The 15,941-nt window shown below is 40.4% G+C and overlaps 1 protein-coding gene across 7 annotated transcripts in view; it reads right to left on the reverse strand.

Moving 5' to 3' along the window:
- HTT (huntingtin) overlaps positions 1 to 15,941 on the reverse strand; it is a 194,174-nt gene that overhangs the window by 119,892 nt on the left and 58,341 nt on the right. For 6 of the 7 annotated variants that reach the window (XR_005599204.1, XM_039540905.1, XM_039540908.1 and 3 more), the window contains 9 exons: positions 14,224 to 14,364; positions 10,198 to 10,356; positions 10,015 to 10,112; positions 7,687 to 7,826; positions 6,913 to 6,976; positions 5,626 to 5,726; positions 3,392 to 3,538; positions 1,557 to 1,677; positions 1,198 to 1,343 (listed from right to left, as the gene is read on the reverse strand). Coding sequence is in view for 6 of the 7 variants with exons in the window: in XM_039540905.1 (XP_039396839.1) it covers positions 1,198 to 1,343; positions 1,557 to 1,677; positions 3,392 to 3,538; positions 5,626 to 5,726; positions 6,913 to 6,976; positions 7,687 to 7,826; positions 10,015 to 10,112; positions 10,198 to 10,356; positions 14,224 to 14,364 (1,117 nt within the window). In the remaining variant the exon portion in view is untranslated. The remainder of the gene's footprint in view (positions 1 to 1,197; positions 1,344 to 1,556; positions 1,678 to 3,391; positions 3,539 to 5,625; positions 5,727 to 6,912; positions 6,977 to 7,686; positions 7,827 to 10,014; positions 10,113 to 10,197; positions 10,357 to 14,223; positions 14,365 to 15,941) is intronic. The other variant, XM_039540909.1, reaches the window with a different exon arrangement.

Below are 15,941 nucleotides of genomic sequence, written 5' to 3' on the forward strand. Positions count from 1 at the left end.
GTATTGCAAAACTGAGCCTGGTATAGAAAGATAGGGCAAGATGATGAACAAAAAAGACACAATGTCTTTAAAGAGATTATACTTCATAACACAACTTCAGGCAACCAGAGAAGCAGCAAGATTTTGTCATTTTACCACAAGTAATGAAATTAAGGCACAGATTCCCCTTGCGATTCAGTCACCAGAAAGGGAGAAAAACCGCTGAAGTAGAAAACATGAAAAAGCATGTGAGAGTCTAATTCTGTATATGTGGAAATAGGGAGAGAAACCAAGCAAACATATGAACTTAAAGGACTTGAACAGAAGCCTAATGTAAGGGAGGAGGGGCACCAAACACTAGCAAAAGCGGCACAGTCGGCATGGGAAGTGCAGACAGATGATAGCAGTAGTTTATTACTGTATACTTGGTTAACTGAAAATAGTAGCTGCGGCAGAAACGCGCACACACAAATAAATAAGAACATTTGGAAATCCCACAAACCAAGCAGATGCACAGCCACATAACGTGTACAATCAGCTACAACATTTACACCTGTGCAGTAACTGATTTTAGTGGACATGCAGCAATACACACACTGGTATCCAAAGACAGGATCAAACCCCAATATTAACACGGCTACGGTTACTTTAAGTAACAGATCTCTTTGGAAGACAGACAGTATCTTATGGCTTTCAAAATCACTTTAGCCACATAAGTGGAAGTATGCACTTCAACAAGTGCTTTCCATTTCTCAGACTTCCCAATAAAAGCAACTGGGAAGCATCTGCCAGTCCCCTTTATACAAACAGCTATACACTAACTTTCCATTGCCAAACACCTATAACACAGACATAAAGAATAGGTCACGTGAAAAATTCAGACTTCCCAAAAAAAAGGCTGATTTTTTTTCTCTACATGTTTTTATTTACCACTCCAGAGTTTAGAACATTCCTTCAGAAGCTTGAAAAATACTTCCCCTCCCTCTCTGCCACCACAATGTTTTGTCCATTTCCATTTGACAAACAAATACTGATTTTTTTCTAACACTTACAACCAATACCTCAGAATTTGGACTGTATTTAAGACTGTGGAAAGTGCTGTTATTTGGTTCAATGCCAGCCTGTTATAAGCCTAATATGTTTAAACCTGTCTGTATGAAATCTTTAAACAACTAAGTGAGGCTTAACAGCAAATAATTAAAGCAGGGCTTCTGATACCTGAATGAGTGTCCTCTGTTTTTGTAAACATGAATTCTAGAAGCTTGTATACTGGATGAAGAAACATACCCACAGTGCCATCCTACAGTCCATGTGCAGACTGGAAACGTTGTGGAGAGAAGACACAAAGCTTCACAGCAGCCAAACTGAAAAAATTAAGCAAGATGGTACAATGTTAACAGTATAGGGAGTAGGAGCAAAAGATATTGTATTTCCATCACTAACATTTCTTCATTATCTGCTATATGACACTTGGGGCACATGCATACAGCAAGAAAGTACTGAATTTTATTTATATATATATATAATACAAACTATAACAATTATTTATGTTATTTATAGATTATAAAAATACTCACTGTAAGCGCTCTTGTAGTTGATGTTGTCAATGCCTGGGAAACGGCTGAGATAACCCTAGAAAGGTTGTTTTCCATAGTGACATCTGTTGGACTTTGCACCAGGTTGTAACCCCTGTATGTTCTGAATCAAACATAATTTAACTAACTAAAACATGAGTATATAAAAGTCAAAGGGTATCTTGTTAAAAATTGTTAAAATTAAATGTGAATGATGGTTGAGGAGATAAATTTCACAAAATGTCCACCAGATATTAACAAATAAAATGTAACATTGAAATGCAACACAATCACAATCACATTCTAAATCCGAATTAACTTTATCTTTGTAGAATTACATTTTAAACTGCAAGCTCTAATGGTGTTACTGCTGGATCGACTAAAGCAGTTTTATTTTATTTTTTAATTGCTCATCTCATTGCACTGCCAGTGCATAGAGCAGACTGATTTTCCAATACCTAACTAAGCTCTTTGTAAGTTATCACCCTTCTAACATTGGCTCTTAGTTTCTGCTTAAACATATCTAACGGTTTCAGACCACAAAGTAGTGAAATTGCTTCCTTGTAGTATTAAACGAAAAGGCTATTACAAGCTTTGCAGTCTGTATTTTGTACTATTTCTTAATTTGTTTTAGTTTTATTGTTTCTGTAGCACTGTGAGCACATGACATTTTACAAATAAGATAATCAAGCCCCTGCCCCAAACAGCTTACAATCTACGGCCTGAATCCTGCAACTTAATCCACGCAGCAGGTCCTTATAACTATATGGCTCAGCCTGTCCACAGACTCACTTTAAAAACTTTCTGACACTTTAAAAACCCTTGTACTCCAATCTGGGTCTATGCTGGTTATGCGATATGTATGTATCTTTTCATCCTTGCAAACGATATCTGTAACCCCCCATAACCCAAGCCTGACCCCAGATGTACAGTACCTTCCTTCTCAACCTGTATATATTTCATTTTAAACATTTACTTTAATAAAATTTTTAAATCTGTAAATAGACAGCACAAATGACTGAAGGTCATCTGATGAAGTGAGTATTCACCCACGAAAGCTTATGCTCCAATATGTCTGTTAGTCTATAACAGGGGTCGGCAACCTTTCAGAAGTGGTGTGCCGAGTCTTCATTTATTCACTCTAATTTAAGGTTTTGCGTGCCAGTAATACATTTTAACGTTTTTAGAAGGTCTCTGTCTATAAGTCTATAATATATAACCAAACTATTGTATGCAAAGTAAATAAGATTGTTAAAATGTTTAAGACGCTTCATTTAAAATTAAAATGCAGAGTCCCCCGGACTGGTGGCCAGGACCCAGGCAGCGTGAGTGCCACTGAAAATCAGCTCGCGTGCCATAGGTTGCCTACCCCTGGTCTATAAGGTGCCATAGGACTCTGTCACTTTTTACAGATCCAGACTAACACGGCTACCCCTCTGATACTAGATTTCTAGTATTAACTTTTAATAATTCTAATGGATTAGAAGCAAAGGCAAGATTTTTTTTTTAAATCATCACTGCAGTGGATAAAAACTTAAGTTTTGATGCTAATTTTAGGCTCCTATATCTAAAAGGCTTAATTTTCCAAGTGCTGAGGATTCACAGCTTTTGACTCTAAACCGTCTGCACCTTTGAAGAAAAAAAAAAAAAGACAAGCCTAAAACCTCAATCCTGAAAAGAGATATTGAAGTAAATGAAGATACTCACAGTGCATAAAATTAAGCATGCACTTAAGTCTTCGTGGTAACAACAGAGCACTTAACAGAATTTAGGCACTTAACCATGGCCAGTGTTTCTTTAACTAGAGCAAGGCAAATGCAATACTGCAAATCCTGTACCTGGTGATAGTGCTCACTGCAAAGTGAGATGGAGGCTGAGTCTCATGCATTAGGAGTTTCAAGTAGACACTGCTTTGGTCTCTTGCCACGGCCACTACTGGATCAGCCTGTCCTTGGTCACAATTATAAAACAGCCTTGGAACAAGCCTTAAATAAAGCAGAAAACATGTAAAATAGTAAGCAAAATCCCTTTTTTAAAAGATAAGTCACAAAAACTGATCTAATGTACAATTTAGGGAAAAGTGTGGGTAAATCTGTGCTGATTTTTTAAATTAAAAGTGTTACTCTAAACTCAAACGCTCACTTTCTCCTCAAACATTTAACTCAAAGGAACCATTTACATCCTTACTGGAGACTTGAAGACCACCCACTTTTCCAATTTTACCTTTACCCTCACCGTCCTCTATTGAGACCACTAGCATTCCAGTAAGGAATACAATAGATTCACTCTGGAAACAAAGTAATTAAAAAAATATCTGCAGCAGTGACTGGTGCTGAGTAACAAACAACAATTTTCGTCCCCTGCCTCTTTCCCTAAGACTGATCCCACTAACAGAGTGAGGACACGTGCCAAGATCTTTAGCTTCTGACTCCAAATAATTCATAAAGTGGCACATGCACACACTCTGGCGAGTCAACTGACTAATTTTACAATGCTAGAAAAGTTGTAGTGCACTGAAAACTAAATGTTGAGCCAGATTTCATGTGTAAATTATAGTGTGATGTTACAATTCATTTTTGTTAACATAGATGGAATTTAATAGCCCCAGAAAATATAGTTTAGTGACAGGATAACCCATTGAACAATACTTCCTGATTGTTCACCCTGGATTTTGAGGATCAATCTTTTGCAGGCTTGTATAAAACCACTTTGACTTCGGACAACAATTCTTGCCCAATCCCTGCCCTCTCCATTGTCACCTACTATTCTGGCAACGTTCCCATTCAAGACAAAGGCAGAAAAACACTCTTTTGTGACACTAGCTTATGTGCTACACCACTGAATCAGATGTGGACATGGGAAATAGTGAAGAGTGGCACCCCAGGGATTAATCATGTTACTCCTTCATTCCCAAATGCCATTCTTGAATAGGGTAGCTATACATGATCTGCTACAGGATTGGTTGCTATGATCCCTTACACAAGACTGAAAAAATCAGTAAAGTTCCTGAACTCTAGTCCAAACTTAATCATCAACTCTCTCCATGTCACTGAATAAATCACTTAACCTCCTGGAGTTACAGTTTCCTCATCCGTGTAGTGGAGATAATACACCTTACTTCTGGGGGAATTCTGCATCACTGTGCAATGCAGAATTTATGTTCTGTGCAAAATTTCCTTTTTCCCCCCTCACAGAAATGGGCTGCTGGCTGCCACGAGGGGCTGCTGAACCAGCAGAGCCCAGCTTCCCAGCTCCAAATAGAAGACACTGCAGTGGGGAGGGAGCTGGAGGGTCCGGCAGTTGCAGTTCCCAGCATGCCCTAAAGAAGGAAGTGACGTGCAGGAAACTCCAAACAAGTCTGGGACCCAGCATCAGGCTGTTTCTCCCTCTGGATCCCCAGGCTCTGGGGGAGGATGGGGTGTGAGTGTCTGGGCTGGGGAGTGCCGCACGGCTGGGATCTGGGGGAGAAAGGGGTGCAAGTGTCTGGGCTGTGGGGGCACCCCACAGTTGGGCTCAGGCGGAAGAGAGGGTGCAGGAGTCTGGCCCTAAAGCTGGGCTCTGGAGGGGATGGGACAGAGAGACAGGAACTGGGTTGTCTTAGCTGTTTCTTTAACACTACTCCTGGGGGCATTTTTTTGGGTCTGTTACAATACAGACATAGCTACTGACAGGTATTTTCAAATAAATTACCAAAATAAATTAAAGTGGTGCGATTATATAGTGTTATTTTGACAAATAAAATATGCAGAATTTTAAAATATTGTGTGCAGAATTTTTTGGCACAGAATTAACACCTCAGGAGTAATACCTCAAAGGGTATTGTGAAGATTAAATGTTTATGCAATGCTTTGAAAAATGGAAATCACTGTGTGATCATTCAAAACAACAGGTGATTCAGAACTAATCTATTCCTTCCATCACAAGTAGCGTATGTGTGTGTGTATAGCTATAGATATACATAAAAACAAGGGTTAAAATGTAGAGTGTTAAGTACGTGCTAAGTATTATTTAGGTACAGGTACAGGAAGTATTAGGCTAGGATATTATTAAAATCCTTTGTTTTAGCTTATACCTCATCAAAGAAGCTGCAGCTATGTGTCTCACTCTGGGGTCTTCATCACCAAGAAGGTAGATTACAACATTGTTGAGCACTCTGTCCTGAAGTTTTAATAGCTATGGGAATAGATAAGTAAAAGCAAAGATGAAACATCATAGCACATTTTCACTGCTCTGACCAACTTCACAGATTATTAAAGATGTATTTTGTAATGTCAACATTTAAAAGTATGATTCCTTTGTAAGCAGAAGTTACTAATATAACAGTTTTACTTCTACACTGCTGAACAAACTGTTTATTTACATATGTAAATAATCTAAACATTATAACTTTTTAAAATCATACTATAAAGATCTACATTTCAACAGAAAAGCAACTTTACGCCCAGTACTAAGAATTAAGCCATGATTCAGCAAATCACATGTGTAAATCCCATTGGCTTTTGTAGGTCTTAAGCACCTGATTAAAATTAATCATATACTTACAGTGTTTTACTGGATCAGTGCCTAAAACCCCAATCATAATGCTTTGATATAATATGCAAAAGATAGGCTTCTTACCTAAATTCCCTGTAAACTGCATGGCCGCATGGCCATGCAGTAGCCTATTTAGCACCGCGCAGGCGCCCAGGGAACCTGCCTGGGAACCTCTGGCCCAAATGTGCCATGGCCCCCCTGCCCCAGCCCCAATTCTGCCGCAGCCAGGAGAGAGGTGCCTATCCTGCGGCTCCAGCCCCGGAGCTGCCGCAGCGGGGAGACACACCTCTCCCCCAAAGCCTAAGTGCTGCTGCGAGGAGAAAGAGCTCGGGGGAGTCCTCTCTCCCCACCACAGCCTTGGAGCTCTGGAGCACCCTCCTGCACTCCAAACCCTTCAGCCCCACCCCAGAGCCCACACCCCCAGCTGAAGTCCTCACCCCCTGCACCCAACCCTCTGCAGCAGCCCTGAGCTCCTCATCCCTGGCCCCAACCCAGAGTCCACACCCCAGCCCTGAGCCTCTCATCCCTGGCCCGACCCCCTGCACCCAACCCTCTGCCCCAGCCCCACCCCAGAGCCCACACTCCAACCATGTGCCCCAGCCCTGAGCCACTCATCCTCAGCTCCACCCCAGAGTGCACATCCCAACCCTCAGCCCTGAGCCCCCCTCCCACACTCCAAACCCTTCCAAACCACCCCCACCACATGACATTTTTTATGTGCACCAATATGGAGGGGATGTGTCACACGTCCCCTCCATATTGGTGCACATAACAAAATTCATTCCGCACATGGGTGGGAAAAGTTAGAGGGAACAATGCTTCTTACCCCAGTATAATGATGAACACCTCTGTGCAAGTTGTCTGCTTTTCCTTCCAAAAAGCTGACTAACCTTAATAGGTAAAATGGACAAAGACAGACCACGTTACTAACCATCATTAAAGTCACAAGAACTTTTCCTAAGTATTACACAGTGTAATTAATTTTTAAAAGAATTAAAATTTACTTTTATTAATTATTTAGGCAAAAAGGTCAGAATTAGCACATTTTAGTTAATCTGTTCCAAAAGACAATATATTGAAACAACATTCTAAAGCTTCCAACATGCTCAACTAGGATCTGGCTGGGGCAATTTTGTATTAATTTATTTTTTAAAACAAGACTTCTATTTCGAAAAGCCTTTGGAGAGTAAGGGAATGTAAAAGGAAGGGCATAAGTGCAGTATTATTTACCCAAACAGTTTTTTGGAATAAGTGAAAAGTGGAAAATAGTTGACAAAAGCTAACAGAAGGAGCTTAAAAATTGTGCTGCATCTAGGACTCCAATAGATTTCACAGGAGTCCCCAGTTATTTTGAACACTGGGCCATATCTATCTGTTCACTGTTTTTTAGAAGACAGATTCAAGCAGATTAAAAGAACACACAGAAGTTGCTAATGTGCCCAATCCTGTAACCACTGATGTTAATGGCAGCTTTCTAGTCAGTCTTGAGGATTTGTTTTATAAGAGGTTCATTAATTTTTCAAACTATTCAAACTTAAATTCACAAGCTAGGTACTGTATGCACAGCTACAACACAACTTATTGAAATATGCACACTTACCGGAAATCTATCTCAGCAAGAGTCTCCAGAAGCTCTGTCCTTACTAGCCAATAAGAACTATTCTTCAGAGTAAGGAGGTCGATGATTAACTGTAAACCTAGTTCACTATAACTGCTACTGCACAAGCTCATGATGCAATGCTAAAAAGGTAGAGACACAAGTTTTTAATTATTATGTTACCTTTTATTGATTTAGAGAGCGTCTCTTCTTGCACCAACTTCGTGCTTCAACATATAAAAACCTAAAACCAACCTACTGCAGGGGCCAAAGCAGAGAAACTCTAGAGTACCTCTACAGGGGCTCGGCACTGAGCTTAGCGAGCTGCTAGGAAAGTCTGAAGGCTCCAAACTCTGGCAAGAGACCTCAAGACTCAGCAAGACAGCACCTGAGGGGCCACGGTCTATAGGGATACCTCTACCTACTCAAAAACCTCTTCCCTAGTGAAGTGACTCCTACAGGGGGGGCCGGAGCAATATTAAATTTAAATGTAAAAGCAAGAGACTGAGTCATACCTCCTTGGTTTTATCCCCAATTCTGCGCTGACTCACTATGTGTTCTTGGGCAAGTCATGTAACCTTTCTGGATTCTTCTACCTCTATGCCTCACTTTACCTGTCTATAAAAGTAATATACTTTTCTCTGAGAATGAATAGCTGTAAAGTGCTTTGAATTACTTATGCTGAAGGAGACTAAGTGTTATAATAGTAGAATATGCTTAATTGAGGACTACCCAAATTTGAGTGTCCAAAGTCACATCCAGCCACCCCTATACCTCCCTAAATTTTCCAAAGCTTTAAAAGACTCTACACCACACTTTGTGCAACATTGCCTACATTTAAAATGGGAAATGCCACTGGAACCAGTAAATCTTTAAAAAATGGAATGAATTTTAAGTGCAACCACTGCATGAATACATACCTAAAATCATCATGGATTACAGGGTAAAGAGCCCAGCTTCCATAAAATGTGAACTTTTTCACATATTTAAACGACTACATTTCATTGACCCAAGTTCCTCTCCTCCAATTCCATTCTAGACCCTCTCCAGTTCGGCTTCTTGTGCTCCAATTAAGCTGCTCTCGCCAAAGTCTAATGACCTCTGCTTAGCTAAAGCTACGAATCAGTATTCCAACCTCATCTTCCTTGACCTGTCAGCCACCTTCAACACAAGGAACCATATTCCTATTCTTGAAATCTTGTCCTCGCTTGGCTTCTGTGATTCTGCCCTCCCCTGATTCTCCTACCTCTCTAATCATTCCATCAGTGTATCATTGCTACTCTACAACTTTCTGTGAGGGTTCAACGGAGTCTTTGGTCTCCTCTTCTTCTCCCTCCCCATCTTATCTCTAGGTAATGAGACCCCCACAAACACAAATTCAACTACCATCTCTATGCTGAAAACTTAGAAATCTACCACTACTCCAGACCTGTCTCCTTCTGTCTAACCTAAAATTTCTGCTGGTCTCTGATGTTTCTTCATGGGTGTCTAGCCATCAACTCAAGCTTAGCATGGTTTAAACAGAGCTCTTAATCTTTCCCCACAAGCTTGGGCATTATCTTTGACTCGGACCGCTCTCTCTCTCGGTCCCCACACCCAGGGTATGTATAAATCTTGCAGAATCTTCTGCATAACATCTTTAAGCTAGGACCTGTCCTATCCACACAGCTAAAACTCTGCTTGCATCTCACATCCAATTACTGCAATTTCACTGGCCCTGACAAATGCAATCTTGTGCCACTTATATTCATTCAGAATGCTGCTGCAAAGTTCATTCTTCTGACTTGCCACTTTAACCATATCACCCCTCTTTTTTAATCCCTAAAATGGCTTCCCCCTTTTTAGTGTATCAAATATAAGTTGCTTGTCTTCCAAGGCTCTCCACAATCTCTCTTTCACTACCAAACCGTTAACTCCCACCTATTATCAACCAACCAATCATGTCAGCCTCCACTGCCCACTTACTAAAAACTTTTTTCTTATGTTGTCCCTCATGCTTGGGAGCAGCTCCCAGTGAACCTCTACAAAGCAACCTCATTATCCTCCGAATTCTCCTCAACTATGATGCTTATAAAAATTGGAGAATGGTTAGGCCACTGGGTGCATTAATAACTACTGCCTATCATGCTAATCAAAATTATCTAATTTCCTTGAATTCTTCCATCAGTTGGTATCCATGTGCTGTCTTCTCTCATACTTCAACTGTATGCTCTTTGGGGCTGGGACCATCTTTTTGTTCTGTGATTTTTCAGCACCTAGCACAATAGAGCCCTAGTCCATGACAAGGGCTCTACAGTAATATAAGCAAAAAACAATAGAAATTTTGCTTACCCTCACAGCTGCACAAGCCAGTTTGCATGTAACTGAGGATTCGTCTTTCAGAGTTTTCTGCAAGAGAGGTATACAGTCTACCAGAGAAAAGAGATTTCCTGAAAAAAAGAATAATGAAACAATAAGGGCAAAGTTTTCACTACATGCACCAAAACAACCCCCTCAAAATAACTCAACTGTTACCTGTTGAACTTCTGACATTTGCTAGCCAGTTTTCCACATCAAAACGTGATTTATTGAGAATGGAGTAGACAATGGTTCCACAGAGAATGGCAGTAGCTCCTCTAATCTGGGGATCTCCATGATCAATATAGTTCAAAACATCTGATACATACTGCTCTTCTGAGAAAATAAGTTACAACTACTTTATTTTAAAAATACTAATTCTAGGATTTAAAAAGTCTTCTATTGACATTTCATTGCTTACAATAAATGTAAACAGACTATAGTAAATCAACTATAATAAACGAGGCACAAAGCTTCATCAAAAACAAATAAAATGAAAGCATGTTACTATTTTCTATCATCCAAGCATGCACTAAATTAATAATGAAGCGGCAGTTTTGGAATGATACTTGTCGCCCAATTAATATCTAACATAGTATAGAACAGGTAATGTGTTAGAAGACCACTCCAACAATTTATTCCATGACTGAGAATCTTTAAATCAAGATTGGGTGTTTTTTTTAAAGAAAAAATTATACACTTCTACCTTGATATAACGTAACCTGATATAACACGAATTCGGATAGAACACGTAAAGCAGTGCTCGGAGGAGGGGGCGAGGGGTTTGCGCGCTCTGGCGTATCAAAGCAAGTTCAATACAATGCAGTATCACCTATAACGCGGTAAGATTTTTTTTGGCTCTGGAGGACAGCGTTATAATCGGGGTAGAGGTGTATATATAAAATATATAAAAATCTAGTTCAACTAGAAGTTATTGGATTTGATACAAAAATTACTTGGCGAAGTTCTGTGCTCTACACATTATACAGGAGGTAGACTAAATGGTCATAATGGGCCTCTCAGACCTTTAAATCTATGAATATTTTGTCCTTGCAGGATCTAATAGGTCTTCTCCGTCTCTAAGCCCAATCCAATAATATTCTAGCATAGCTGCAAAAATTACAACCACCAAACCTTCAAAGGACTGCATTAACAAGAGGCTATATTAACAACGTGTTAACCCTTGAGGGCTCAGCTGAGTGCTAGTTCATCATTTAGCATCAAGGCATTCCCTGGGAAATATCCCTCCCTCTTCCACCTTCTAAGTTCACCACCTCAACCAAGCTGCTATTTTGAAATCCACTACCCAACTACAAGATACCTAAAAAGCACCAATCTGTATTTTTTTAAGATAAAAATCTGAAAGCCAGAATCTCTACACTATTTATATTCAACTTTTTAAAAAAAAATCATATCTGTAAGTTTCAGGTCATTGTGATTTAAAGATAAGTTATAAAGCCCTTAAGTGAGCAAATGAAGATATTTGGTTAGATTATTGCTAATACTATACATTAAAGAAACCAAAGAGGGTTCAAAGCCCTTTTTGAAAGCAGCCTCCATTTTTCTATCTGTGGGCTCTTCAGGGAAGAACTTCTGAGGGAATAACCTTATCCCTGGAGAGGGACACAACAGCGATATCAATGACCTCAGCAATACAGCCCTTTGGTTCCTGAATGTTATAAAGCCTAAGGTTGCTCTTGTTAACATGCTCGCCCTTATCAGGCTTGTTCCATTCATCCCTAATCACTTCCTCAAAGGAGGAGCAAGGGGGTACTGCAGCATCAGGGGAGGATTTTGAAATAGAGAAATTTACTCTGAGCCTTACTCAATGGAGCCTACTCAGGCTTCAGATCCAGACAGCTCATCTTCCTCAGTGGAGGAGGGGTAGGGGAGAAGGAAGACTCCTCTCTCCTGCATATTTTGTGCTTTGTCTCTCTCCTTTTGGCTTTTCACATTTTTTTTTTTAAACCTTTTTGCACACTGAGAGCATAGAAGTTCTACTGCAGCTTTGGGGAGGCCTTTTGCGGCTCGTCTTTCTTAGGGCCTGGAACCCTCTTCAACGGTCTGTCTCAGAATCCTCGCCCACAGGGTCCCATTCCCCCTGGGACGGGGGAAAGAAGGAATTCATTGTCAGAGTCTTCCTGGTTGGAAGGAGCTGATTAGAAGCCCAGCTTCTTTCCTCAGGGTGCTCAGGACCCACTTTAAGACTTGGAAAGGGGGGATTTATGGCCCCACGGGCTTCTCTTCTTTCTTCTGCAGAGGTCCCCTAGGACTTAACCCCTGAGTCAAGTGGTCAAGGTCCTTGCTTTTGGAACCTCTTCCTGCTCTGCACTGGGGTTCCTGATCCATTTTTCCCCAGTTGGTGTTACAGCTGCCTCAGTGGGCAGGGACGTATCCGACTCATTGCCCCAAGACCTAACGGAGTTAGGGTTAGAAGGCTGGGTGCAGGCTGAGCAGAACTCTCCATCTGCTGAGCCTGGGAAACCTATCTCACATATAGAGCACTGCCTGGATTTGCTCCAGTGCTTTCTTTGCTGCGCTACCATGCCTGTAAGGGACAGAGGAGCCTTCACAGAGATGCTGCAGTGGAGGCTCAAGGAGGATTGAACCCCTAAGGGGTTACCCAACCCAAGAAGGAGGAGGAATACTAAGGAGGAGGAACAGCTCTCCACTGCCCAAAAAACTGGGCAGTAAAGTTAAAATAGAAGAAATAAGGGAGGCAGCAAAATAAACCACCATTGTCTGCTGCTGCAGAGACAGACAATCTGGCAGTAAGCAGGAGCAGAGGCAGTGTGACCAGACCACACAGCACAAGAACACTGACCCGCCTCTGTTAGCTACAGATAGAGGAGTGCAGCACAGATACCCAGACCTGTGAGAGACAGTAGGCTGCAGAAACGAACTTTTCAAAAAATACGAATATCACAATTATGATCACCTAGTCTGACCTTCAGCATAACAGGGGCCATAGAATTTCACCCAACTCCTGCATCGAACCCCTGACTTCTGGCTGGCTAGAGTACCTCTTTTAGAAAGACATCTTATGGTTTAAAACTTCAAGTGGAGCAGAATCCACGACATCCCTAGGCAAGTCATTCCACTGATTAATTACACCATTAAAAATTTGTATCCTATATTCTGTCTGAACTTGTGTAGCCTCAACTTTCAGCCATTGGCTCTGGTTATGCTTTTGTCTCCCAGATTAAAGAGTCCAAAATCATCATCAGAAATCTTTCCCCCCATATTTAGACTATGATCATATCACCTAACCCGTAAACTCCTCTTTGATAAGCTAAATAGATTGAGCTTAAGTCTTTCACTATAAGGCATGTTTTCCAGATCTCATATTTCTTGTAGGTCTTTTCTGATCCCTTTCTACTTTTTCAGCATCCTGTCTTAAAGTGTAGGTACCAAAACTGGAGATAGCATTTTAAGTAATGGTCTCATTAACTCTGCATACAGAGGTAATACCATTTGATATTCACATTTATACATCAAAGGTTAGCATCAGCCCTCTTAGCCACTGCATCTTACTGGGAGCTCGTTTTAAACTGGTTATCAACCAAGACCTCTAACTTCTTTGGAGAGTCACTATTTTTGCAGGATACAGACCCTCATCCTAAGTCTGATCTATACTCTTTGTTCCTAGACATATAATTTTGCATTGGGTGTAGTAATGGTGAGAACTAAAACAGGATTCCTGAAGTGTAACACTCAGGCTTTGTTGACACTTAAAAAAATTAAAACCTGTTAAAAACCCTAGAACATTTGAAGAACACTATGCATCCACACAGACACACCAAATGGTTTACAAACAATTGTGAAACCATTTAGAACAGATTACCATTAGCATATTTAAAACTGGTTAAACTAATTGGTTCGGTGCCAGCATAGCTGCAGACAAGCAAAAATGATTTCATTAGTTCTCCTGCTACTGTCCCATAGTGCACTGGTACTGCTGCAAATTCTCGGTGTCCACTGCTTCTCATAGCCAAGGGGGAAATGTGGGCATTGTAACTGAAATAGTTTAAGACAGCACTAGTGTGCACATAGAGTAATACTTAAACTGTGTGACATGGCTAGTATATGTGAGCTCTGTGTACACTAAAGAACGGAACTGGACATTGAATTATGTATTCAAAAGTCAACAAGTTAAAATGTTTCACAAAAGAGTAGGGAACTACAATGTAAATCTCAACATACCATACTCTTCTCCCATGGTTTCAAGAGGTGTCTTATACAGTTTGCTGAAGAAAGATTCAGGATGAAGGGCAACAGCAGCTCCAACACAACTTACTGCCAATGCTTTTACACTGACCCTCACATCCCTATCAGGAACTAAAGCTGTAAAAAAAGAAAAAAAAAGAAAAATGTTGAACATAAGTAACTACTTTCAATTGTTAAAGAGCAAAAGCACACAAAATTAATATCCTGTTACAACTTAACCTGGATAAATATTATTGACAAGGTATTAATGAAGACCCAGTAATTGTATCTAGTTATTAGAATCATTTATATAGCACCTTCCTCCTAAAAAATTTCCAATTGCTAAACATTGGCTTTCTCCGTCCACTGAGAATGTGGTAGCTACATTAGCAGTGTACAATATTACATAGTTTAGGACAGGAAAGAATATATCAAATCCTAGTGTGACATGCTTATCTAAGTTTTAAAACTACATCTATCCCCACTGCAGAAGCAGACAAAATCCATGTAAAAAGAAGGGATGGGCATACTGCACCAGAAAGTGTTTTTGAAAATAGCTCCCTGACATTTTATTGCAGCATGGTGTATTCCAAAGGCAAAATAGTTGCTGTTTCAAAATACAGTATTCTAGATTATCTAAACTGTGTTAATTTGTACAGGAAATTAAGAAACCCGTAAGAATTTTTACTAACGGCATAAAAATGAAAGAATGCTTGTCATCCAAGCCTATAGTCTTGGCACCATCTCTCTTTAGGTGCTTCCATCCAGTCTATATCTAAATACTGCTGATTCTTTCTGCGCAACGTCTCTAAAATATGGCCTCTCTTATCCAGCCATGCAACTAAAACGCTAGTCAAAGCTCTCATCTCGCCTCTGGCCTTGACAAATGCAATCTTACTCCACTCATATCCATTCAGAATGCTGCTGCAAAGATCATTTTCCTAGACTGTTCGCTTTGATCGTGTCACCCCTCTTTGAATCCCTTCATTAGCTCTCTTCTCCATCTCCTCAAACATTAACTGTTTTAATTCACTTTCAAGGCCTTCCACTATCAATATACACACTACCTATCATCTCTCACTTGCTGTTGATGCTCACTTTCAATCACCTCATGATGCCAGCCTGTACTGTTCACTTGTTAAATTTTCGAACAAGCACTGCTGCGCTTTCTCCCATGCTGCTCTACACACATGGGAGTTGCTTCCCATGAGGTAGCTTTGCAGATGCTCGTTACCCACCTCAAAACTCTCCTTTCCCGTGATATTTACAAAAAACTTGACAACGGTTAGGTTTGTTACCAGGAACTACTTGTGCACAGGGACCACTACATGTCATGCTGACAAGTTTTATCTCAACTTTTCCTGGTACTTCCACGTCTGTCTGTATCCATCTGGTATCTCTTGTCATATATTTAGTCTGTAAGCTCATTGGGGCAGGGACTGCCATTTTATTCTGCGTTAGTGCAACACCCAACACAATGAAGTCCCTGGTCCATGACTAGGGCTACTAAGTGCTATGGTAATGTAAACAGTAATAATAGTAAGCAAATGTGGGTGAGGAAAGATTCCTTTTGCCTTTGTTAATATTCTTACATTTCAAGGTGAAGCTGACAAGAGCTCAAGAATGAGGAAAAACAAGTCAGTCACTCAGGTCTAACACAGCCACATCCAACTGAAACTGTAAGGAGAATTTCCACTGGGAGGAAATTATTTACC

Source organism: Mauremys reevesii, linkage group 5 (assembly GCF_016161935.1).
Source record: "Mauremys reevesii isolate NIE-2019 linkage group 5, ASM1616193v1, whole genome shotgun sequence".
NCBI lineage: Eukaryota > Metazoa > Chordata > Testudines > Geoemydidae > Mauremys > Mauremys reevesii.